Source organism: Asparagus officinalis, chromosome 4 (assembly GCF_001876935.1).
Source record: "Asparagus officinalis chromosome 4, Aspof.V1, whole genome shotgun sequence".
In the NCBI taxonomy this organism is placed as follows: domain Eukaryota; kingdom Viridiplantae; phylum Streptophyta; class Magnoliopsida; order Asparagales; family Asparagaceae; genus Asparagus; species Asparagus officinalis.
The window spans coordinates 140,011,806-140,038,673 of record NC_033797.1 but is presented as its reverse complement, the minus strand read 5'-3'; the positions used below and the strand labels follow the sequence as shown (position 1 = coordinate 140,038,673).

Below are 26,868 nucleotides of genomic sequence, written 5' to 3'. Positions count from 1 at the left end.
CCTTGGAGAAATTATTTGCCAACAACTCAAAACCTAGAAATGGCCAAAAATCATAAGTTAGCTCATGAAATCATGAATTTTTACCTCCAGGAAATTATTTGTCTCCATGTCAAAACCACTAAAACGATGAAAATCGTAGGTTATAGCTCATGAAATCATGAATTTTGGCCTCCACGAAATTATTTGTCAATGGGTTGAAACTACTAAAAAAGGACAAAAATCGAGGATTATAGCTCTCGAATTCAAGAATCTTGGCTTCTAGAAACTATCTATCTACGAGTTAAAACTAGTAAATATGTCAAAAAAATTGCGGGTTATAGCTCATAAAATCGTGAATTTTAGCCTCTGAAAAAAATATTTACTTATGGGTGGAAACACTAAAAATATCAAAAAAATCCTATAGTGAGTTGTCGCCTAGAGGATGTTATTTGCCAATGGGTTGAAACCACTAGAAATGGCCAAAAGTCATGGACTAGCACATGAAATCGTGAATTTTGGCCTCATGAATTTATTTGCCTACAACTCGAAGCCACTAAAACTGGGGAAAAAGCATAGCTAGCTAATGAAATTGTGAATTTTAACCTAGAGGAAATTATTTGCCAATGGGTCAAAATCACTGAAAATGCCAAAAAGCAAGGGTCGTAGCTCATGAAATCGAGAAATTTGGCCTCTAGGAAATTAGTTGCGTACGGGTCAAAATAACAGAAATGGCCATATACCATTAATTACTGCTTATGAAATCAGGAAATTTGGACTTTAAAATTTTTTTTGCCAATGGGTCGAAACAACAAAAAATGGCAAATAATTGTTAGCTAGAGCTAATGAAATTATGAATTTTAGCCTCCACCAAATTATTTACAACTGTTTGAAACCACTAAAATGGCAAAAAATAGCATGTTATAACACATTATGGTGTGAATTTTTCCCCCCAGAAAATTGTTGGCTAGAGCTAATAAAATTATGAATTTTGGTCTCCACCAAATTATTTGGCTACAATTCGAAACCACAATAACGGCAAAAAATCGTGTGATATAGCTCATAAAGTTGTTAATGTTTGCCCCAACGAAATCGTGGGTAATGCTCATGAAGTCGTGAATATTGGCTCCTCAAAAGTAGTTTCCTACAGTTTGAAACAACTGAAAATGGACAAAAGTTGTGACTTGTAGCTCATGAAATCATGAAATTTAGCCTCTAGGAAATTATTTACATATGGATCGAAACCACTAGAAATTGCCAAAAACCATTGGTTATAGCTAATAAAATTGTAAATTTTATCCTTTGGGAAATTATTTGTCAACGGATCAAAACCACCAAAGTTGCTAAAAATCATGGGCTATAGTTCATGAACTCGTGAATTTTAACATTCGAGAAATTATTAACCTACGGGTCGAAACCCTAAAAATGTTAAAAACTCCTAGATTATAGCTCATGAAATAATAAATTTTACCCTCTATGAAATTATTTGCTAACAATTTAAAACCCACTAAAATGGCCATAAGTAGTGAGTTATTGCTCATGAAATTATGAAATATGACCGTCATGAAGTTATTTGCCAATAGGTTGAAACTACTAAAAATGGCCAATAATTGTTGGCTATTACTCATAAAATTATGAATTTTAGCCTCCGCCAAATTGTTTGGTGATGGTTCAAAACCACAAACAATGGCCAAATATCTTTTGTTATAGCTCATAAAATTATGAATTTTTACCTCTAGAGAATTATTTGTCTACTAGTCAAAAACACTAAAAATGGCCCAAAATGATGGGTTCTAGCTAATGAAATTGGAAATTTTGGCCCATAGGAAAATGTTTTTCCAAAGGGTCATAACCAGTAGAGACGACCAAAGATCATAGGTTAAAATTCATAAAATCGTGAATTTTTTCTTCATGAAATTATATGCTTATAGCTCAAAACAACTAGAAATGGTAAAAAATCATGAGTTATAATAGCTCATGAAATTATTAATTTTTACCTTCAGAAAATTATTTATCTACAGGTCAGAACCCTAAAAATATCAAAAATCCTAGATTATATAGCTCATAAAGTGGTGAATTTTGACATTCACTTGCCAGGGGGCTGGAACCAATGCAATTGGCCAAATATCATGGTTTATAGCACATGAAATCATGAATTTTGGCATCCACAAAATTATTTGCCTACGGCTCAAAACCGCTAAAATTGGCAAAAAATTATAGTTTATAGCTCATGAAGTAGTAAATTTTGGCCTCCTAGAAATTTTTGACCAACGAATTGAAACCACTATATATGGCCAAAAATCATGGATTATAGTTGACGAAGTGTGAATCTTGGTCTCCGTAAAATTACTTGCCAAGGGGTCGAAACCACTGAAAATAGCTAACAATTATGGGTTGTACCTCATGAAATCAAGAAATTTGGCCGCTAGAAAATTATTTGTCTATGGGTTGAAGCCATTAAAATTGTCACTAATCGTGGATTATCACCCATGAAATTATGAATTTTGACGTATAGAAAATTATTTGCTGATGAGTTGAAACCATAGAAATAGCCCAAAGTCATGGATTAAAGCACATAAAATCGTGAATTTTGGCCTCTGAGAAAGTATTTGTCGACGGCTTGAAACCACTAAAATGTCAAAAAAATCATAGCTTATAGCTCATGGAATTGGGACTTTTGATCTACAGGAAATTATTTATCAATAGGTCATAAACACTAGAAATGGCCAAAAATCACCAGTTATAGCTTATGAGGTCACGAAGTTTTACCTCCAGGAAAATGTTTGCCTACTTAACGATACCACTAAAAATGGGCAAAAAATCTTGGGTTAATAGCTTATGAAATCGTGAAATTTTTTGCATTCGGGAAATAATTTGCTGTCAAGTTAAAATAACTAAATGACCAAAAAATAAGGGTTATAGCTCATGAAATCATGAATTTTAGGGTCAAAATAACTAAAAATGACCAAAAATTATGGGTTATAGCTCATGAAATCGTGAATTTTAGCCTCCGGTAATTGATTATCTAGAGTCGAAACCCTAAAAATATCAAAAAAGCCAAGGTTATACCTCATGAAATGATCAATTTTTAGCTCCGAGAAAACATTTGACTATGGCAAAACAATAAAAAATGGCCAAAAAGCATGGGTAATAGCTCATGAAATAGTAAATTTTAGTCTTCAAGAAATAATTTACCAACGAGATGAAATCACCAAAAATAGCCAAAAATTAAGGGTTATAACTAATGAAGTCGCGAATCTTGGCCTCTGTAAATTTAGTTTCCTATGGGTCGAAACCACTAAAAATGGCTAAAATCGTGGGGTGTAGCTCATCAAATCGTAAAATTTGGCCTCTAGGAAATTATTTGCCTATAGGTACCTATAGGTTGAAACCACTAAGATTGGCCAAAAACCGTTGCTTATTGCTCATTAAATCATGAAATTCAGCCTTAAAGAAATTATTTTCCAACGGGTCAAAACCACTAAAAATGACGAAAATTTGTTGGCTATAACTCAAGAAATTTTGAATTTCGGCGTCTACCAAATTATTTGCCTCAAGTTCAAAACCGCGAAAATGACCAAAAATCATTTGTTATAGCGAATGAAGATGTTAATTTTTGCCTCAAGGAAATTATTTACCTACTTTTCCAAACCACTAAATATGGTCAAATTTTATGGGTTTAATATTGTGAATTTTTAGCTATGGGAAATTGTTTCGCAATAGGGCAAAATTAATAGAAATGGCCATAAATTTGGGGTTATAACTCTTGAAATCATGAATTTTTGCCTACATGAAATTATTTGCCTACATGTTAAAGCTACTAGAATGGCCAAAAATCGTGAGTTAGAGCTTATAAAATTGTGAGTTATAGCTCATAAAACTATGAATTTTGGCTCACAAGATATTATGTGGCTACGGGTTGGAACTAATAAACATGTTGAAAAATCATGGGTTATAGCTAATGAAATTATGAATTTTTGGCTCCTCGAAATTATGTGTCAATGGGTTAAAACAACAAAAAATAGATAAAAATTGTAGGTTATAGCTCTTGAAATCGTGAATATTAGGACAGAGAAATTAGTATAAATGGGAAAATATTTAAAAATGACCAAATATTCATGGGTTATAGCTCATAAAATCGTGAATTTTAGCCTACAGAAAATTATTTGCCAATGAGACGAAACCACTAGAAATGACCAACAACCATCGGTTATAGCTCATGAAGTCATCAATCTTGGCCTACAAGAAATTATTTGTCAATAAGACAAAACCACTAGAAATGACCAAAAATAATGGGTTATAGCTCATAAAATCATGAAATTTAGTCTCTAGAAAATTATTTGTCGATGGGTCGAAACTAATAAAATGGTTAAAAATCATGGGTTACAGATTATAAATTTGTGGATTTTGGCCTATAGAAAATTATTTGCCAACGGGTAGAAATCGCTAAAAATGGCAAAAAAAATATGAGTTATAGCTCATGAGCTTGTGGATTTTAACCTGTAACAAATTATTTTTCAAGGGATCAAAACCACTATAAATGGTTAAAAATCATGAGTTACAGCTCATAAAATCATGAATTTTTTACCTCTATAAGACTATTTGCCTATGGGTCAAAAATCTAAAAAGGCCAAAAATCGTGTGCCATAGTTCATGCATTCGTCAATTTTTGGCCTCCACGAAATACTTTGCTAACGGGTCAAAACAACTAAAAATGTCAAAAAAATCATGTCTTTTACCTAATAAAATTGTGAAATGTGGCCACCAGGAAACTATTTGCTAATGAGTGAAAACCACTAAAAATGTCAAAAAAATTGTTACTTATAGCTCATGAAATTGTGAATTTTTGTCTAAGTAAAATGCTTGCTAGCAGGTCAAAAGCACTAATAATAGCCAAAATCGTAAGTTATAGCTCTTAAAATCAAGAATATTGTGAATTTTTAGCTATGGGAAATTGTTTCGCGATAGGGCAAAATTAATAGAAATGGCCATAAATTTGGGGTTATAACTCTTGAAATCATGAATTTTTGCCTACATGAAATTATTTGCCTACATGTTAAAGCTACTAGAATGGCCAAAAATCGTGAGTTAGAGCTTATAAAATTATGAGTTATAGCTCATAAAACTATGAATTTTGGCTCACAAGATATTATGTGGCTACGGGTTGGAACTAGTAAACATGTTGAAAAATCATGGGTTATAGCTAATGAAATTATGAATTTTTGGCTCCTCAAAATTATGTGTCAATGGGTTAAAACAACAAAAAATAGATAAAAATTGTAGGTTATAGCTCTTGAAATCGTGAATATTAGGACAGAGAAATTAGTATAAATGGGAAAATATTTAAAAATGACCAAATATTCATGGGTTATAGCTCATAAAATCGTGAATTTTAGCCTACAGAAAATTATTTGCCAATGAGACGAAACCACTAGAAATGACCAACAACCATAGGTTATAGCTCATGAAGTCATCAATCTTGGCCTACAAGAAATTATTTGTCAATAAGACAAAACCACTAGAAATGACCAAAAATAATGGGTTATAGCTCATGAAATCATGAAATTTAGTCTCTAGAAAATTATTTGTCGATGGGTCGAAACTAATAAAATGGTTAAAAATCATGGGTTACAGATTATAAATTTGTGGATTTTGGCCTATAGAAAATTATTTGCCAACGGGTAGAAATCGCTAAAAATGGCAAAAAAATATGACTTATAGCTCATGAGCTTGTGGATTTTAACCTGTAACAAATTATTTTTTAAGGGATCAAAACCACTATAAATGGTTAAAAATCATGAGTTACAGCTCATAAAATCATGAAATTTTTACCTCTGTAAGACTATTTGCCTATGGGTCAAAAATCTAAAAAGGCCAAAAATCGTGTGCCATAGTTCATGCATTCGTCAATTTTTGGCCTCCACGAAATACTTTGCTAACGGGTCAAAACAACTAAAAATGTCAAAAAAATCATGTCTTTTACCTAATAAAATTGTGAAATGTGGCCACCAGGAAACTATTTGCTAATGAGTGAAAACCACTAAAAATGTCAAAAAAATTGTTACTTATAGCTTATGAAATTGTGAATTTTTGTCTAAGTAAAATGCTTGCTAGCAGGTCAAAAGCACTAATAATGGCCAAAATCGTAAGTTATAGCTCTTAAAATCAAGAATATTAGCATAGAGAAATTACTAAACAATAGGAAGACAATTTGAAATGCCTAAATATCGTGGGTTGTAGCTCATGAAATCATGAATTTTGGCCTTTTAAAAAATTATTTGTCAATGAGACAAAACCACTAGAAATGATAATCATGGATTATAACTCATGAAGTTATGAATGTTAGCCTCCGAGAAATTATCTGCCAACAGGTCGAAACCATTGAAAAATGCTAAAAATCATAGGTTGTAGTTCATAAAATCGTGAAATTTGGTCTCTGGGAAATTATTTTTCTATGGATCGAAACTACTAAAATGATTAAAATCATGGGTTATAGCTCATAAAATTATGAATTTTGGCCCATAGTAAATTATTTGCCAACGGATCGAAACCTCTAGAAATGGGCAAAAATCGCTAGTTTGCTCATGAAATCATAAAATTTTGCCTCTAGGAAATTATTTGCCTACTTGTCAAAACCACTAAAAATGGTAAAAATCATGGGTTATAGCTCACAAATTTATAAATTTTGACCTGTAGCAAATTATTGCCTAGGAGTCAAAACAACTAGAAATGGCAAAAAACCATGAGTTATAGCTCATGAAAGCATGTATTTTTTGCCTCCATGAAATTGTTTGCCTACAGGGAAAAATCATTAAAGATGGCCAAAAATTATGTGCCATAGCTCATGAAATCATGAATTTTAGCCTGCGCGAAATAGTTTGCCAACAGGTCGAAGCTACTAATAATATCAAAAAAGGCATGGCTTATAGATAATGAAATGGTGATATTTGGCCTCTAGAAAATTATTTGCGAACGAGTGGAAACCACTAAAATATCCAAATATCATGTGCCATAGCTTATGAAATTATGAATTTTGCCCTTTTGAAAATTATTTGCCAATAGGTCAAAAGTACTAAAAATGGTCAAAATTCCTAGGTTATAGCTCATGTAATGGTGAATCTTCACCTCCGGGAAATAATTTGCCAACGGCTCTAAACCACTAAAATGACAAAAAATCATGGCACAAAACTAACGAAATTATGATATTTGGTCCCCGAGAAATTATTTGCGAATGAGTCGAAACCTATAAAAAAAGGCTAAAAATTATGGGTTATAGCTTATGAAATCGTGAAATTTGGCCTCCGAGAAATTATTTGCCTATAGATCGAAACCACTAAAATGGTTGAAAATCATGGGTTATTGAATTATGAAATTGTGAAATTTTACTTGTAGCAATTTATTTGCCGATGGGTCAAAGCCACTAGAAATGGCCAGAAATCGTGCGTTATATAGATCATGAAATAGTGAATATTTGCCTTTAGGAAATTATTTGCCTACGGGTCAAAACTACTACAAATAGCTAAAAATCATATGTTATAGCTCATGAAATCTTGAATTTTAGCCTCCGCGAAAAAATTTACCAATTGGTCTAAACAACTAAAAATCTCAAAGAAATCATAGCTTATAGCTAATGAAATGGTAATATTTAGCCTCCAGGAAATTATTTGTGAACGAGTGAAAACCACTAAAAATATCTAAAAATCGTGTGTCGTAGCTCATGAAATTATGAATTTTGACCTTAGGAAAATCAATTGCCTGCAAGCCAAAGCCACTGAAAATGCCAAAAAACATACCTTATAGCTCATGAAATTATGAATTTTCGCCTTCAAAAAATTATTTTAAAACAGTCCAAAAGCACTTAAAATAGCCAGAAATCATAGGTTAGCGCTCATGAAATGGTGAATTTTGGATTTTGGGAGATAATTTGCCAACGAATCAAAATCACTGAAAAATGTCAAAAAATCATGGCATGGAGCTAATGAAATAGTGATATTTGGCCTCCATGAAATTAATCACGATCGAGTGAAAAAGCGCTAAAATTGTCTAAAATCGTGCGTCATAACTCATGAAATTAAAAATTATGTCCTCCACAAAATTATTTGCCTACAGGTCAAAATCACTAAAAATGTTAAAAAATCATAGATTAAGATCATGAAATAGAGAAGTTTGGACTATGGAAAATTATTTGCTATCGGGTCCAAACACTAAAATTGGCAAAAAAAAAAATGTGTTATAACTCATGAATTCGTGAATTTTTTTCTCTGAAAAATTATTTGCCTGCGGGTGGAAACCACTAAACATGTTAAAAATTTATGGGTTATAGCTAACGAAATTATAAAATTTTCCACCTCGAAATAATTTGCTAATGGGGTCGAAATAATTAAAAATGACTCAAAATCATAGGTTATATCTCTTGAAGTCATTAATATTAGAACAGAAAAATTATTAGACAATGGGAAAATAATTTAAAATGGGCAAATTTTGTGGGTTAACGACTTTATTTATACAGCGTGCCCCTTTCACTAGTGAAAATAAAAGGCCTAAGGGTCTATGTAAGATGGGCCAGGTTAAATTTGCAGTTGATCCAAATCATTCGCTCAGGGCCTCTTCAGCCTTAACTACATTCAGCTTGATATAGATTTCTTGGGCTAGCCAAAGGCCCAAGCCCCCAATATAAACTATCTTTAAAGAGAATTAATGTTATCAAGCACCTATCAGTTAAAATTTTCACTAAAAACATAAAAAAAATTCTTTTAATAAAAACTCACACTCAAATCACACAACTCATTTATTTAATGTTTAGATCCAATCAATATACAAGTCGCATGCTTCGAACATGAGTTTTTCTTAAATATTTTTGGTTTTCCAATAAAAAAAAATTGACTAGAATGTGCTTGATTGCATCAAAAACCCACTTTAAAGATAGTTTATATATTAATTATAACATTTAAATGCGGATCTTGTAATATGATCCTATTTTTAAGGTGGTTTGTAGGATTTTTTTTAAAAAATATGCTGGTGTTCCATTTTTTTACTTTTTTCATAACTTTTTTCATTGGCTAAATTCTCAAATTGGTGCTTTTAAACACAATCAAATTGGTGCTTCAAAGAAGTGATCGGAGAAACTATTAATACCAAACCGGTTAAGAAGAGTTACGAAAAAAAAAAACTTGCAAATTGCTGGGGGAAAAAAATTTGCAGCCCCCAGCTGATCTAGCACGTGACAAGCATCACATTGCGGCCAGCGCGTGGGAATCACGTGATGTCCACGTGGCGCAAATATGGGGGAGTCGAGAAGCATGGTCAGAAAACGAAAAAGGATCGGGAGAGGAGAGAGGGACAGAGAGAGATGGAGAGGCTCCCAAGCGAGGTGTGTCTCAAAGTCTTCCACCTCTTGGATCACCAAGCTCTTGCTTCTTCTCTCCAAGGTCCTCTCTCTCTCTCTCTCTCTCTCTCTCTCTCAAAATTAGCTTTTCTTGGGTCAATTTTTTTTTTTAATTTATGATGTTGAATATGTTAATTGCCATTTTTAATTCAGTTCTGCTTCCTCAGATGTCTGTAGTCGAATTACACAAATGGGTTCCCTCATGACACAATTCCAATCAAACCCAGATGGAAATGTTGGTATTTAGGTAGATCTGTGTGGGTAAATCTTGTAATTAGCATATCCTCTATAAATTAATTAAATAATTAATTAATAACTTGTAATTAGCATATTCTTCATGACAACATAACTTAGTGCTGAGCCTGAGTTGTGTGTGGTTTCTTGCCTCACTAAAATGAGTAGGATATGGATGTAAATCATAAAAGTCCCAAAATTATATTACATTTTATTTGTGCCAGAAAAAAAAAACTTTTGGTCCCTAACTTGAAACGCGACATAATTTCAATGAGTCATGCGTACACCACGTTGGTTATATTGAACAATTTTTTTTTTTTTTTTTTGCTTTCTCGAACTAGTTTCCAAGAAGTGGAAGGTGTTAGCTTCTGAAGATGTCCTGTGGTGCAACCTGTTTAAGGAAAGGTGGGGAGAAGATCAAGCATCATTTTTCGCACCGAACGATTTAAATTCGTGGAAGGATGTCTATATAGTGCAAGACCGGTGTGATCGACATGGATTGTAAGTATTCACAATTCAATCTCATATATTGTATGACGTATATTGGAGATACCATTGAAAGTTGCATGTCTGAAATTATTCAATGCATGAAACATTTCTAAAAAAAATTGGTACGGGCCACACCTATGTTATATAATCGTCTTTACTAATATACTTATGTGTGTGCTCGTACATCAAGATAATTAGTTATTCCGTATTTATTGAAGTTAATGCAGATACTTGCTTGATACAATAGAGTTGAGATTTTTGAAAGTTTTAAAATGATTTCATTCAGCTCCCCGTGCATACTGGTACTAGCCAAAGATATCTCAGACGGTGGTTTGTTTCATATATTAAATTGATACTCACGCTTTGGACATTTGGGCTTTAAGATAAAATTAGAAGTTGCGCCTTAGAGACTTGGACATTGTGCAGCTGTTTGTCATCTAAATTCTCATAAAGAGAAGACTTATGTTTCATAGGCAGGTCGTAGAATACTTTGCTGAATAGTGACGTCATAGTCTTGTATCATGTCAGGCATGATTAAATTGTATTCTCAATTTTACTTGTTTAATTGAGTTACTGTATTTTTCTTTCTGCTTTTAGTAAGGCCGTTCCTGCCTTTCTGTTTCCTAGAAGAGTGCAAAGTAGTACTGCTTCTTGAAGAGCTACTTCACTGGATTTCTGAGGCAAAGGGCAAAGAGTATTACGGCCTTAGCGTCGAATGTACTATATTTTTCTCAACATGCTAATTGATATAATGATAATTCACGTCCGCTTCATTGCTTTCCAAGTTTTGGTAGGTATTTCGCCTATGTTCATCTGACAAACTTGCTTGTATATGTATTATCGAACTACTTGGTTGACTTAAATTACACTTTACTACTGACGTGGTGTCTACATGTACAAATCTTCTAGACCCTTTAATTGAGAATAGATTAATACTTACATTAGGAAATCTTAAATTTTCATACTGAGGCCTTACACCTCAATTTCCAAGTTCACCTAGTTTAGAATCCATTCTTACTCAATTATTCCATCCATATGCTAGTAGATGGAGGAGAAAAATCCTACAGAAAGCCCTCTATCTAAAATAATATAGATAGAAAGGACACGTCGCACACAAATATAGATAGAAAGGACACGTCGCACACAAATAATATAGATAGAAAGGACACGTCGCACACAAAAATCCTACAGAAAAATCCATACGTTTTCTTATTCTCTGATGAAAAAAGACCTGGTTTATGTATTAGGGGCTTGAAGATAATTAGAGAAGGATGTGAGTATTATCTCATTCATCAAGGTGAAATCCAGCGATATCTAGGCTCAGGTAGCAAGCCGAGGAAAGACAACAAGAGGGAGCAGGAACCATCTCAGATTGCTGAGAGCATCCTCTTCTTCATCGGCGATCTGGAGACAGCTTGTGCCGGTGCAAAACGTGTACGCATGTGAACGTGTACAGACTCTATGGATGTATTGTTTGTATTGTAATTGGTTCTTTCATATCTGTGGATATGTACAGTTTCTACTGTAAATCTCTGTAAAATGTAACATTTATTCTCTAAACCTGCTATTGTTTTGTATGTACTATTGAACTACTGTAACTACCGAATGGTCATTTGTCTGTTTGTATTTGATCTTGTTCATTATGCAAAAACTTCTGAGCCGTGAAATGAGTATTGTTGGAGCAATTTCAAGCAAATACTTTGCACGCGAGTTGCACGTGTAAAAAAGTGATCGTATAGGCAGTTTTATATTTTCATCTTGCATTTCTAGATTTTTTTTATGTATTCAAATCTTCTCCAATTAAGTGGTTGTTATGAGAATAATTACACCAAGTGTTAACCCTCCTCTTGGAGTCGACACGTGTCCCATATTAACATTAATTATCAGATCAGCAATGGCAACTCGGGTGACCTGGGCACTTGACCTTTCCCAAGCTAGGACGAGTCGAGATGAGCTCTCACCCAACCCTATCATTCGAGTCGACCACCGTCATTTATTCATAGCCGGATCGACAATTTGCATGGCCAACAAAAAAGACGGTATTTGTCATCCAGCTGGTAGAGCCAAGTCGAGAGGTGATTTGTCCTTGAACTCCACGCCAACGACTGTCCATCATCATCATAGCTAGTGTCACTAGTCTGCATGACTCATCACTCTCCACACCTCCTCAATCACCATCACATCAAATTAATGGTGAGCCATCGCATATGCAATCAATCACCTGTGAAGCTATATGCTGATTCAGCTGTCTGTCTGGACTCGGCCAGAGTTACGCTTCTACCCCTCTCAGCTAGGTATATATATGGGCTAATCACCCACTGACAAAGAGGATCCCTCAGGCTCCTCTCGGGGCCGTGGGTACGTCGTTTCTAACCAATAATGTCATCACATGTATATTCTAAACTTATACAGTTCATTGATTCTCTACTCAAGCTCTATACTGACTTGAGCATTGGAGGAATCACTAGAGAATCCAATTCAGGTTCTCTAACGTGCCTATTTTGTAACTTGCTTATTCTAAAATAGGGGATCAGTCGCCTGAGGGGATGAGGGAACCCCCTTCTTTCGTATCCAGAATTATCTACTAATCTCGTTGCTGAGTCCTAGGACATCAACACTGGCACTCACCGTGGGGGCCTCTTCGTCTATCTTTGACTGACCCTCCCTATATTCGAATATCAGAATAAGAAGCTGCCATCTCCATCTAACCTCCACGACAATCGAGATTTCGTCATAAGGATATAATGGCAAGTTGGCCATAATACAGCTTTAGGAAAACTATTCAAGGTAATCAAACTAAAGATACTCTCTTCAACAAGATAGTTTTTCACCAGCTTGCGTTGATCAATCTTCATCAACTCGGTCTACATCGACAAAAAGACCTTAGCATCATTTTCGTGCATAAGCCCAAGGCACGGCTCAAAACTTGGTATCATTCTCATGTGTAAAACCTAAGACATGCGAAAGACCTTGGTACCTATTCAGGGTAAAGCCAAGGCACATCATCGACAAAAAGACCTTGGCATCTTCCTAAGTCCAAGGCATGTATCTCAAGATCTTGGTGTCATCACGAGTAAATCCAAAGCATGAAGCCGAAAGACATTGGCATCTTCCTAATTCCAAGGCACATGCCCCAAGACCTTGGTGTCATTACGAGTAAACCCAAGGCACGAAGCCAAATGACTTTGGCATCTTCATAAGTCCAGGGCACATACCCCAAGTCCTTGGTGTCATCGCGAGTAATCCCAAGGCACGAAGCTGAAAGATCTTGGCATCTTCCTAAGTCCAAGGCATGTACCCCAAGACCTTGGTGTCATAACAACTAAACCTAAGGCACAATGCCAAGTCGTCTCACTTTCCATACATGCAATCGGTTCTCATCAACCCAAAAACAACCTTGTACCCAAACAAATCAGATTGCAAACTCTTAACGTACAACAAGAACGCAATCTCAAAGCTACACAGTTCAAATTAACAAACTATCTTTTTATTCATATATGAGGAATTATTTATAGTACAAAAAGGTGCTACAAAAAAAGAAGAAATGATACATTGGGCCCCAAGGGGTCGGACTCAGAAGAATAGCAAGACTAAGAGATGCGGGCGGATTGACACCAGAGCCATGAGTAGGAGTTGAGCATAGAGGAACAGCTACAGGGGTTGGTAAGGGAGTTAACTGAACCTCAGACTCGACCCCTTTGGCTTTCTTTGTTCCAGGCTCACTCGCCTAGCTGTCGCGGCGAGCCGAGCCCTCGCCTACCTCCTCGACCGACTCTTCGCCATCCTCATCGTCACTCCTATCAAGCACAAGTCCCCCTCCCTGCTTCTTTATCTCCTAGAGGGCATTAAGGCGGTTGGCTTCTTAGGGAGGATAGTGAAAGCAGTCAAGTTCATTCCTGATCTAGGCTAGAAGCTATGCCTCAAGATAGTCATAGTCAGCCTTGCAAGCCAGCATCACGTCCATCTTTCCGAGAGTGCTATGGCGATAGCCTTCGACAATCTCGAACTGATGGGCCTAAGACTCCAGAGAAGAGAAGTGTCCTTGCAAAGCCTAGATCTCCATGAGGAAAGACTCGCATTGCTGCTTAGCCTTCAGCACAGCACGAGTTCTTTCTTCCCCGAACTTCTTATGAGCTATTTGCTCCTCCTTCAGCTTGGCCAATAGTATTTAGGTAGCCAGACGATCCAATCGAGCCCACTCCTGTGCATCATTCCTCTCCTTCTTCTTTGCCACAACCTCATTGAACAAATATTTTATTCTAACATTTCTCTCAAGGAGCTCGTGCTCGAGATGGCCGAGGTCTTCCTTTAGCTTGTTGATCACGATTGACGTCTTGCTGTTTGAAGTCTTCAGGCCGCCGATCATCTTCTCTCACATCTCCACCTCCCGATGCCACTTGTCCTCGCTCCTCTTCCAGTAAACCAGTTCATCCTCCTTAGCAACCAGCGATAGGAGAACCTTCTCTAGGTTAGCCTTCTGGGGTTCCAACTCTCTCTGGAGCTTGAGGAAAGAAGTTTTGGCTCGCTCATAGCGGCCGAACAGGTCCTCCTCGACCAAAGATCCTCGAACCATATAGCCATTTAGGCATTGATGAAGGCCGACATCCGGCATCTCCCTAAAGATGTCGTCGTTGCGTGGGAGGTAGAACTTCTCGATCACTTGGATTTGGGAAAGTCGAGACTCCAGAACTAACCCCCTCATGTCAAGATGTCGAGGGGTTCATATCTAAACTCCTGAGACGACCCTCTATTGTAGCGAGGACCAACTCTGGAATACCCTATTAGATGCATCCTTAGTTGATCCCACTTTCTTGGCTCAAACTCATCGATGCAGTGAGGAAACGGTCGCCCGAACCCTTAGGTAGGAAGCACCCCCTCAGTTGCTGGCTCTTTCCCCTATCTATGAACTGAATCGACAGGTGCATTAGGGTCCACCTCGCCCTCTGTAAGGGCCTCAGCCTCAGCAATGTTGATATCGCCCCCCTCTTCTTTAGGAGGGGACCTATCGTAAACAATGACGACTTCAGCTTCTTAGGCCAGAACAGCAACAACAGTCGCCTACTTCACTGCTTGATGAGATGGGATCTCCATCGATGGCTGGCCTATGGCGTCCCCCTAAATAGCAGAGGACGCACCTTGCCTCCATAGCAGCTTCAGCTATCTTTTTGGGGTCTCTGCTGACCACTTTTCTCAACTTCCTCTTCTTCTTCTCGGCCCTCTCGGCCTAGGCTGTAGCAGCCATCAACCTAGTCAGCTGAGCAACTATTTTGGTTTCTTGAGCCTGGACCCCCTCAACCTCCTCAGGCGCCCGTTTAGGGCAGAGGTGCTTCTCAGTCTCATTGAAGACCCTCCCTATTTTGAGCGGGCGGGGCTGTCGGCACCAACTCGGCCTCATCTGAGCCAAGAACGCAGCTAACCTAGCCTCATCATCCACCGTGGGAGGCATAGAAAAGATGACGACAACTCACAGGACTGAGTTGTCAAAGATGTCCTTAATCTGGCAAGAGCCAGTGTACGCTCTAATCATCTCGAGCACACTTCTCTCGGCGCTCGATAGAGGCCCTGGATATAGAGCATCCTTCTTGATCTTGGGCCAGCTAGAGCAAGCTATAATCTGGTTTCCTTACCGCGTGCTATTTTTGGAACATCTTTGAGAGAACCTAAGGATGAAAATAAAGAAAGATGATATAATGGAAGGATTGCTTCTTCAGAAGAGAAACATCGCGCAATTTCAAGAGTAGAAGAACTTCAGAGAATGATGCTCCCGTGTTGCCATAGAGCTTCTATTTAGGGGGGTTTTCCCGGAAACCATCCTAAAAATAAGATAATTATACAGAAACCACTTCTAATTTTAGTTTATGTAAACACCAACCATATTTAAAGTGAGTGTGTAACGCAATCATCCACCTTCCAATCAAAATTTCACCAAAAAAAATCAAATGTAAGTTTTAAAAAATTCATATTCAAGATAAGCGATACGTATCCTAAAAAGACCTAGAATATTTTTGGAATTTTAGTGAAAATTTGACTATGAGACGGTTGATTGAAACATAAACCTACTTTAAAGGTGATTTTGTATATAAATTGATATTAAATGGTGGTTTCTACATAATTACCCTATTTTTAAGGTGATTTTTTTTTACAAATGAACCCTTCTATTTATAAGAAAACCAAAGAGCATGGAGAAAGTCACAGAAAGACAGAAGAATAATGGATGCTGTTCTCGTATTTGTATAGCTCTGTCTGGGCTGTTTGTTTGGTTGATTTCTCAAAAACCAAAAAAATAAGAAACATGGCTCAGAAACCACCTATCAAAGTGTTTTAAGCAATTTCAAATAGGTTTCCTTAAATTGGTGTCACATCAACAAACCAATGAGAGGGTGCCAACTCACCCTCTCTCGATTTCACTCGGTTTTAAAATGTGAACCAAACTAAAGAAAAAGAGAAGTTCATAGAAATAGGTTTCTCATAATGTTGTTTTCTTGTGTTTTTTCGCCAACCAAACAGGCTAGAAGAAAGATAAAGATACAGATAAAAATAAAAAAGCGAGAAAGAAACTCTCTCGTACAAATTGAGCACTCTTCAAGTAGAAAACCAGCATAAACTCTCTATTCTCAGCAAAAGAACCAACCTAACATAAATGAGGCTATACAGGAGATACAAGCGGAGACAGCAGCAATTAAAATGATTCAGAGTTCATCATTTAGATGATGAATAACCTCTGCATTATTAGCTTGAAAACGATTTAGGCCATCCAAATGTTCACGGCCTATTGATCCCGATTTAATGGCAAGCCCAGAACTTTTCTTTGTAACGTTAGCAAGCCAACCCGTTTTGATACAACATAGAGCACAGCGGATATGAATACAAGAAATCCAATCACCATAATCACCCTGTGAGAAAGAATTCAGCATGAGCAATCAAGAAACATACCACGGAAAATAGATTACAGAAGGCTAAATGGCACTTAAATACCTCAATGTTTCACCACCTTTACACTTAAATACCCTAGGCTATAAAAAGTAACACTTTGATAACCTAAGTTGTAATAAACGTAGCAATTTCATACCCAAAATTGTAAAAAAAATGGCACTTAAATACCCTATTGTTTCTCCACCTTTACCCTTCAACATTCTAATTTGTAAAAAGTAGTACTTTAATATCATAAGCTATAAGAACATAGCACTTTAATACTCTAAGTTGTAAGAAAGTAGCACTTCAGTGCCTTTTATTAGTTGTCAGGACATATTCATAGGAATGTTCCCATGACAAGTAGTAGAAGGCACTAACGTGCCAATTTTTTACAACTTGTGGTATTGAAGTGCTACTTTTTACGACTTAGGGTATTTAAGTGTAAAGGTAGTGAAACAATAGGGTATTTAAGTGCCATTTAGCCATTACAGGATAAACATCATCGGTTTGCTGTAGATTTGAGCTTCCTCCTTTTAACAGCCATCTTTTATGAGTGAGTTCCTTTAGTAAGAACAGCTTTAAAGAACAATGAGTATGAGCTTTGTTGAGGCTTTGGCTCGGTGACGATGCAGTTATATTGGACTATGGAAGGTCCAAATTCAAATCCAGGCTATCCTCACTTGTAATGAAATAAAATAGGAGTAATTTTGGCTTTAGTCTTTTTCTTACACTGTGTCATATAGACAACTACAATCTATTCGTCATTTTGTCCTCTGCCTTTCATCTAGAAACTTTTTGTCAAGGTTAAATGAACTTCGAAGGATCGTCCATGAGCTTAAACAGTGTGATGAATAAAAAAGACTAGGTCATCTGGTGTCAAGAAATTACAGATTGTATATGTTACATGAAACATTTGTAGTTCTTTATGGTATAGCACAACTGTCAGCATTAAAGTTTTATTGCAATGAAGCTGGGATTATATGGAAGAGGCAGTATCCATAGTTATGTAGAAAGAAATTTCACTTTCAAGCTGGATATTGTTCAATTAAAGTTTCACAACAAGGGACTGGGATCAAACAGAAAGAAACATTAATTAACAATAAAAACATATAAGTTATCACTTATTTTGTTTTTGTTATTGATAGGTTTCAAACTTAAAGTTAACGACCTATGTTCAAAATAATACACAACTAAGTTAAACATGGCTTAGAGAGAAAAAAATCACCTAGTCAAACAACAGCTGAGAGATGTTTTACCTGTCTAAGACGTCCTGACGGCGCATTGTGGAGAGCAATCTCCTAGTACGCATCAGCAAAGACCGATGTCCTTTGTACTCACTCTCAGCTTTCTTTAAGACACTTGTTGATTGATCTGTTTGACAAATAATATATCCACATATGAGAAGGGGGGAAAAATCAATGAGGTATAAACAACTAAATATAAGAACAAAATTTTCATGTTACAGCCTGAATTTTACTCATTAGATTGTTGGTTATGCATCTCAAGGATTTACGAGACCAATGTATAATGAGTTTCATACATTATTAATGTGGAGAAGGAATGGTTGATGGAGCAGTAGGACCTTTACTATAAATCATTACTAAAGTCATGTTAGAAAAAATGCCATACTGAGTTATTAGGACATGTTTTCTTGGTACTGAAGGGAGCCCAGCAAATACGTGAAAGACGACATTTTTCAAATTCCTTTTCTGTGAATTTCTCCGGTTATTGAGCTATTTGCTCCAGCAACATCAGCTGCAATGTCTCTTTTATCCTTGACAAGCTGAGCTTTACACATCAGAAAAAGATCCTCAGAAGTTTCCAGTCACCACACACCAAATACATAGCCAACACTAATATTGTGGCTCCATTATGATATGATGCTATATCCTCTGCAAACTTATTGAATATAGCTATTCTCTACTTATCTCCTCTATGTCCCAAGGAACTTCAAATGAAAACTGTTGCATTTGCAAATTGATTACTCCCCTCATGCATTTCTGAGGTCCCCCTTTAGAGAAGGTAGTAATAATTAGCCAGCACCAAGTACAAACACCCTCTGATAGCTAATCCAATCCCTCATAGCATTAATGGCGACCGAAGAGGCACCTCCTAATCTCTAATGGAATCTTTATGTTACAAGAAACCTCAAGCAGAGATTGTAACATCACAATTTTCCATTTACTTGAAATCTATTTCACAACCATCTGCACAATGGAATACTCTCTCTGCACATGTCTGAGATCTCCAGTTTAAGGTAACTAATAATCTATCAGCACAGCAGTACCAAGCCGAGAAGCTTTCAATGTTTCATTCCATCTCCTCATTCTTGATACCTTAACAGCGACCAGAAATGACTTGTTATCCATATTGGTACGTGTCTCATGTTCTTTAGACCTTTAAATAAAATAAAATAAAATAAAATAAAAAAATCCAACAACAAAACAAAAGACTACGACCACGAGAATGTTTGGATTTCCTGACTTCCTGAAGAAATCAAACTACCATGATGCTCTCAAGACATGCAACCAAGCTTGATCTAAGTTATTCAATGTAGTCTAGCAGAATGAGACCAGTCATACTTTGGATTTCTTCTGAAGCAGCAGCAATCAAATTTTTTTCTTTTATCTAGTTTGCTTTCCTAAAATAGTTGAGACTTAATAATGAAACGTAGCAGTGGATGAGGTTGTTGAATGTTCAAGCAATCTCATGTGCATGATATTATACAAGACCAAAAGTCCAGAAAGCAAATTTAATGCCTGAAATTAGAGTCCTCAAATGACACTGCAATGCACTAATTTATGAATAAACCACTGTTAGACTTATACTTAACTGATTGATCAGACATAAATAGGCCACTCTTTATAGTATTCCCACAAAAATCATCCCACATGCGCGCACATGCAAATGCTTTACTTATATGTACTGATCAAACAAAATCTACAAGTAACAAATCAGAGCAGAACATAAGCTGGATGTTCAAATTGGAGAAGTGCTTCGGAGTTCTATATGATTCTGTCCATCAGGTTGAATGATGGATTCTAGAATATAAATCAGACCAATAATACTTTTGAGTCAAAATATGCAGGAAGTGAAGTGACAACTTGTCCAAAAATGAGTATAAAAGAAATGAGAACGACAACATTAATGAATGACAACACAAAGAGAGGGAATAAGAAATGAAGACATTCATGAGGAATTAAGAGATAACTCCTAGTGAGAATAGAAATGAGGAAGAATTGATTCAGACAGTTTGTAGATTGAATGGAGGTCAATAATTGCATCAATTAGCATAGTGTATAAAATCAGAGTTACAAATTAATTAGGACCAGAAATTGAACCTGATGAAAATAGATGAGGCAATTAAGGATAAAAGCTTTTTGTTCTTGTTACACTTATTCATGTATTTCCTGGTTAGACCTTTGAAACTAACCAGGAATCATTTATACACAGTTGACGCTGGTGACAAATCCTGATTGGAGAAATCTTTCAAGAATGATGGTCATGGTGATGGTGGAGGAGGTGATGATGAAAACCATGTAAGCTCCTTTCTGAGAAAATCATTTCGGGATGTAGATGACAGTAAACAGCAACAGATGATATAACCTCAAACAATAGAGTATAGGAACATGTTATTTTTTCCCCTGTCAATCTAGAAAAAGGACAAGAGTGCAACCACCTGTGAGAATGGAGCAATTAATTATTTTGAGTCTTAACATATTAGAATTGTTCGTAGATTATCCATTAACTATAACAATAAGATTAAAACACTCCCATAGATGTTTTCTCAGATATTTAAAATAGTGTTAATTGCACAAAGACCCCCTATAGTATCACCCAATTGTGAATAGACCCCCTATGGTTCTACTTGTGGCGAATAGACCCCTTGTAGTATTGGCCCAGATGGAAACCTTAGTAAACTTGAAATCGACTCTTAAAAATAAAAAATAAAAAAGTAATTGAAGGTCTATCCTTACCAATGGAATTACTAGGGGTCTACTTGCCTCCTCAAACTTTTTAAACAATTTTAAGAGTGAAAAAAAAAATTACTCAGGGGGTCCATTCGCAAAGATAGAACTACAGGGGTCTATCTGCAATTGGGTGATACCATAGGGGATCTGTTCACAATTAACCCTTTAAAATATATAGTTACAGTAAACAACCAATGCAGCAAAAGGATTTAAAATTTCAAGAAAAACATCACAAAAGAAGGGTGTTCTATTTGATAAAACAAAATTCGGTTCAGAACAACAGATAGTTTAAAAAAACCAAGAGAGAAGAAATGTAAAATTTGAAGTGCCAATAGCACAATATAACAAATATGTAAAAAATATCAATTTGAGTTACCATTTCCACAACAAGGTTTCAAATAACATACCAAAAGTTTCCAATGTACTTGCACTTCTTTCAACCTCCTGGAAAATCATCAAACTATAAGTTACATTAACCCATCAAGAAGCTAAATCATTGAGAAAAGATGCAGAACAGCATAAAACCTCCTAGACCACCTGAACCATCAATTGACGAGTACGTCGAAGGCTCTCAGTAATGCTTTCTGCAGCAGATGTCATCCCAGCCTTCGTCCTATATTAGAAAAACCTTAAGCTCTTTATACTAACTTTGCTATCAAAAATTGAAAGTAAGATAGTTATGCTGAGGTGATAACCAAGCTCAGAAAAATTTCAAAATGTGCACCAAGTGGTCAGGAGGTTATGAACACTCAAGGAAACACAGTTGAGTCTTAAAAGCTATGCACCTCAAATATCCAAGAGATCTCCATCCTCTAAACACTACCTACTATTTTAGTCATACTATTCAAAATAATGAGTGTACTTGTATGTACAGAGTTGCATGCCACTTGCATCTGCTTTAGCTTTGATAGTAAATTCACTGTCCCCACCCCCCACCCCACCCCAGAAAAGAAAGGAAAGAAAGAAAGAAAAAGAATCAAGGGACTTTCTTAAAATAAAAAAGTGATAGAAAACGCAGACATGTATCACTTTATAGAGCATGTGCATGTTGAATATAGTATAAGGTAATGTTGTTGTTTAAATGCTGGCATAAGCATGTTTCAACATGTCATCAATAAATATATACTATGTTGAAAAACACCAAGAGTGTTTATACTGAGAACAAGCTTCAACCACTGAATCATCAATAATGATCAATCCTAAACATTAAAACAGAAATCAGAGAGATCCAAACCATTGGAACTCCTAAGTTATATTCAAGCCGCCAATATATAGTATTACAATGAAAACCAGACACTAGATCCAGATGAAAATAGTAGCACATGTTTGCATTCTTAACCATGGTTCTGATGTTAAATGCTAAGATAATAAATGTTTGCCTAATGATCCACAACTTTTACCGTCTATTTTCAGCTAGAGCCATCCAAATCAATATGCTTTAATAAACAGATAATTATTACGAGCTAAGTTCGAACCGTCAAGGTGCCTCAGCATTAATTTCTGGTATAATCCAGTGAAGTTTGATGTTTGTTATGAACAGGGCTTCATCCATATGCACTTGGTAAGTATGCATTGTAATTAAATACACAAAAAATTGTTTGATTCACAACAAATAACTAATGCAGCATTCTAGCTTGGTGATAAGCAAATGTTTCACTAAAACAACAGTGCTTACTGTAAATTACGTCTACGAATTGTAGACTCTTCACCACCTCCTAAAAGCAGCTCCCTCTGCAAACAAAAGCATCCAACATCCGTTTTAACAAAATACCGAAAATAAGAGGTAAAGTCCAGTTGCACAATTTTCTCATTAGCAACCAGAAAGAGTAGTCATTTCCATTGAGTAACAGGACAAGAAAGCCTAAAAACTCAGATGCAGCAACATCATGCATTTTAAATGTGGCTATCAGTACAAAGAACAAAATGCAAATAAATGATAGAGAAACAATTAATGAAGCATAACAGACAACTTGCCTCTTCCCGTGCAGCTTTCTGGATATTCGATTTTGCTTGCAAGTTGGCATTCCTCAAGCTCATATGCAAACTGAAAAATAAAATTAAAAGACACATTATGAGAATCAACACATGACCACCAATTATCTGTTTCATCAAGTTCAATTATGAATAAGTAGCAAGTATCATACCTCTGATACTGTTCCTTCCATGACTTCAAAATTGCATTGGCAGACTGCACCTCCTCTTCTGTGGGAAGTTGTTGGGCTAAAAGGTCAAGCTTAAACTGCAATGACCTGAGCACCGCCATTCCGTCCTGCGCAGCACCATTCAATCTAGGAAGCGAATTCGCTTCCTCTGTCCCTTTTCCGGATTTTCCGCAACTCTCAATTGCTCTCACATGTTCTTGAGTCTGGACAAATGTTTGATCCCACTCCTTTTTGGCATTGTCGACTGCCACTACAACCTCATCCATTGTGACCTATACAAATTAGTGATCAAAAACATCAAATTTTCACTTGATATGTAGTAATGGATAAGGTATTGGTTTCTTCATCATACTGCTTTATCAGTATTCCACAAAAAATAGATAGAACGACATATTTTCTTGTAAAGGGGAAATCAAGCAAGCAAACAACATTGAATGAATATCAACCAAGTTTTCGCTGTTTTAAATCTGCACAAGTGTTTGATTCCACTCCTTTTCACATTCTCTACTGCCACTACACCCTCATCTACTGCCACTACAAGCCTACAACTTATACAGACTACTGACTATCAAACATCAAAGTATCATGAAATTCGCTTGATATGCAGAAAGAAATCATGCATTGGTTTCTTAGTTATATGGGTTTCTCTAAAGACATGGTTAGGAAATTCATTCGGTATTTCTCTCAAAATCAGTAAAATGACACATTGTTGAGGGGGGAAATAAAGCATAGCATCAACTTAGTATCAACCAAGTTTGCTTTGTCTTGATTCTGAACAAATTTTTGATCCCACTCCCTTTTCTGATTCTCTACTGCCACAACAAACCCCATGCCATTTTACCTAACAAATGAATTAGTTGAACAGCTTCGGTGCTCCAATTAAGCATCAGCAGCATATTTTGTAAATTGTTACCATGATAATCTCTCCACTGCCAATGTAATTTTACTAAAACTTCTATTAGACAAAAAGGGTATTTTAGAAAGTACAAATAAGGAGATGAACCGACTTATGATTGGTTACAACTCTCTAGCTAACTAACGCATCTCGATTTATTCTGCTGACATAGCCTAGCTTCTTAATTCCTTCGAAAGTCCTGTTACTTAATCTATAAAATCTCTTACATTTTATTTCCTTTAAAAATTAAACAATTTAACCTATCCAAGTGCCTCTCTTTATTCCTTTCAAACTCTCCTTTTATTTCTACCTTGCGTTTGGAATTTTGATATTTTCCATGGGAATTCTTCCATAAATTATTCAGGTATTATATCATTATCATAATATCTTTATATCTTTTATTTGTGATTAAGGTAGCAAAGAGCCTAATTAAAAATGGGTGATTAATTACGTTTAGCAACACAATCAATTCCGCCATGAAAAGAGCTATGAAAGGCATATCAATTTTTTTCTTTTCACAAAATTTTCACCATGTACGAAACTATGTTATGATGATTGTTCTTCGCTTTAATGAAGTCATCCGGCGATGGTGAAATACTCTCTAAAGTAAGCCACCCAACGCAATTTAGTGACTAAATTAAGAATTCAATCCTTGGGTTTCTAATTTAATTAATCAGGTCACCTACAATTTTGCTACAAAATCTCGTACAATTAGCTTTACTAACGAGTCTAATTTCATGCAAAGTAGCACTAACCAAATTTTTCAAAAACGATAAGGAAACTTTCATAAAGTACAAATTAATTTACAAATTAATTTACAAAATATTTCCATAAAAGAAGAAGTTTACTGATTTTCGAGCCAGCACCATCCCAAAATCAAAAAAAAAAAAAAAACATGTTCATCAATTTTCCATAATTACAATAAATAAAAATAAAAAAATCAATGGGATTGCAAGAAAAATACGTGATTCAATACCTTGATCTGAGAAACACAGAAACGAAAGGAATGTGAGAGACTTCGATCGGCGATCTGCAGATTCCCTCGGGGCAGAGAGGGGTAGATTTGGGCCTGGCTTTCTGCATTCTGTCCCCTCTTTATCTTGATTTGGGCTTGTATATGGGCCGTGGACTTTTATCGAAAACTTCCATACCCTGGTAGTTTTTTTTAACACTTCGAGACCACAAAGCTCACACGTTTTTTAACTGGTATGACCCAAAGATTCCATTTTTGTTAACTTCATACCCCCCCCCACCCAAGTTTATACATATCTAACTTTAATATCTAAAAATTGGGGGTATCATAGTGTCAGAAAAAAAACTTGAAGGGTAACAATTGCAAGGTGAAAAAGGTATAAAGTTTGTGGTAACAAAAATGTTAGGAAAAAAATTTAAGCTTATCAAAGTTAACAAACCTGTAAACTTTAGGGTGCCAAATATCAAAAACTTTTGTGGTATAAAGTTAAAAAGGGGTGTAAACTTCAGAGCATCAAAAGTTCAAATAACTTTTTTTATTTTTAGAAATGGATTTTAAGGGAGAAATCATAACCAGAGGGGTATTTTGGTCATTGAGAGACCAAATCGCAATATCTCCTAGGATTTGAGGGACTGATGAGCAGTTGTTGAGCTTTGAGGGACTAATATGGAATTACTGAAGATATGAGGGACTAATATCTAAATAACCAATCAATTAAAAAGTAATATTAGAAATTTAAATATTTAAATGAAAAATGTTCTGGATTTTTAAAAAAATATTCTTTACTTATGACTCAATCGGTATTTCACATGAAAGTAATCTGATTTAAAGAGGAAGAAACTTATCTTCTGCTAATTATTTTCATTTAAATTAGATGTAATATTAATCAATATACTTCTTAATTAGCTCAACGAGCTTATAAAATGTAGGATAAAACTTCTGCTTCCCTAATTTGAGACTGAATTAGGTTCAACCCCCAAAAAAATTCATAATAATAATAATAATAATGCAATGGGTTGGATAAATAACTCGGATTTATCAAGTATAAAAATACATGTATTCCCAATTTGAAGAATTATTTTCTTTGTTTCGGACATTTTCATCCCTACTAGTTTTTCTTTTTCTTTTTTTTATAATATACAATGTCATTTTCTTCTCTCTCCTGCCCTTTATCTTATAATTCATATTGCAATAGGAGGAATTTATTCAAGGGAAAATTGTATCAATGCCTCAAATATGGGAAGCCCATGTAACGTGGCCCTATGTATTGTGGGCTATGTGATTCAGCCCCAAATATATTGTGTATTTGCGTTAAGGCCCCAAAGTTGCTGAGAGAGAGAAAAGCTCAGTTGAAGTTACTATCCCACCCTCTGATTTGACCAAACTCAGTAACTGCGCCCCCTCCCCACTCAAGTACTCTCTCTCTCTCTTTCTCTTCTTCTGTTAAGGAGCCATCGAAAATTCTCAAACTCCATTTCTGCCATCTTGAATTTCAATCTTGGGTTAGGGTTTTTGTCGTGAAAATTTCGTCGAATGAAGCATCGATTAACGATTTCGAAGTCGTTCATCGTAGTGGACGGCAAGAGAAAGATGAAGCCAAATCACAGTCGTCGGGCGCACTTTGTGAATCATCTAGGAATGGAAGGGACGGTGAATACCGTGAATCATCTGGGATTGGAAGCACGGAGGAAGCGTCAAAGTTTTGGTCATGCGAAGGGGTGAAGTACGAGGTCGAGGCCAAAAAAGAAGACCAGCAAAGGATGGTTCCAACGAATTTAAGCCCAAAAAGAAGTAAGTGCTAGGTTTTTTTCCTTCATTAAAGAACTTAACCCCTTTGCATGTTATCCAATTTAAACTGATGTTCATGTTAT

The 26,868-nt window shown here is 35.9% G+C and overlaps 2 protein-coding genes across 2 annotated transcripts; one reads left to right on the top strand and one right to left on the bottom strand.

The window, feature by feature from the left end:
• LOC109839564 (F-box/WD repeat-containing protein pof10-like) lies at positions 9,303-11,712 on the top strand. The gene is made up of 3 exons (XM_020408041.1): positions 9,303-9,404; positions 9,937-10,096; positions 11,332-11,712. The coding sequence occupies exons 1-3, from the start codon at positions 9,326-9,328 to the stop codon at positions 11,528-11,530; spliced, it is 438 nt and encodes a 145-aa protein (XP_020263630.1). The 5' UTR covers positions 9,303-9,325; the 3' UTR covers positions 11,531-11,712.
• On the bottom strand, positions 16,517-25,105 carry LOC109839563. The gene is made up of 8 exons (XM_020408040.1): positions 25,001-25,105; positions 23,112-23,401; positions 22,942-23,011; positions 22,643-22,698; positions 21,505-21,580; positions 21,375-21,411; positions 18,253-18,367; positions 16,517-16,977 (listed from the first exon to the last, which is right to left on the bottom strand). The coding sequence occupies exons 2-8, from the start codon at positions 23,393-23,395 to the stop codon at positions 16,854-16,856; spliced, it is 762 nt and encodes a 253-aa protein (XP_020263629.1). The 5' UTR covers positions 23,396-23,401; positions 25,001-25,105; the 3' UTR covers positions 16,517-16,853.

Excerpts from the sequence above, each read along its gene's own strand:
- LOC109839563 (XM_020408040.1), bottom strand. The coding sequence starts at position 23,395 with ATGGATGAGGTTGTAGTGGCAGTCGACAATGCCAAAAAGGAGTGGGAT. Across the intron at positions 23,012-23,111 it reads TGGAAGGAACAGTATCAGAG|TTTGCATATGAGCTTGAGGA; the intron begins GTATGATACTTG and ends TTTATTTTTCAG. Across the intron at positions 16,978-18,252 it reads CGTCAGGACGTCTTAGACAG|GGTGATTATGGTGATTGGAT; the intron begins GTAAAACATCTC and ends TCTTTCTCACAG.
- LOC109839564 (XM_020408041.1), top strand. The coding sequence starts at position 9,326 with ATGGAGAGGCTCCCAAGCGAGGTGTGTCTCAAAGTCTTCCACCTCTTG. Across the intron at positions 9,405-9,936 it reads TCTTGCTTCTTCTCTCCAAG|TTTCCAAGAAGTGGAAGGTG; the intron begins GTCCTCTCTCTC and ends TTCTCGAACTAG. Across the intron at positions 10,097-11,331 it reads CGGTGTGATCGACATGGATT|GGGCTTGAAGATAATTAGAG; the intron begins GTAAGTATTCAC and ends TTTATGTATTAG.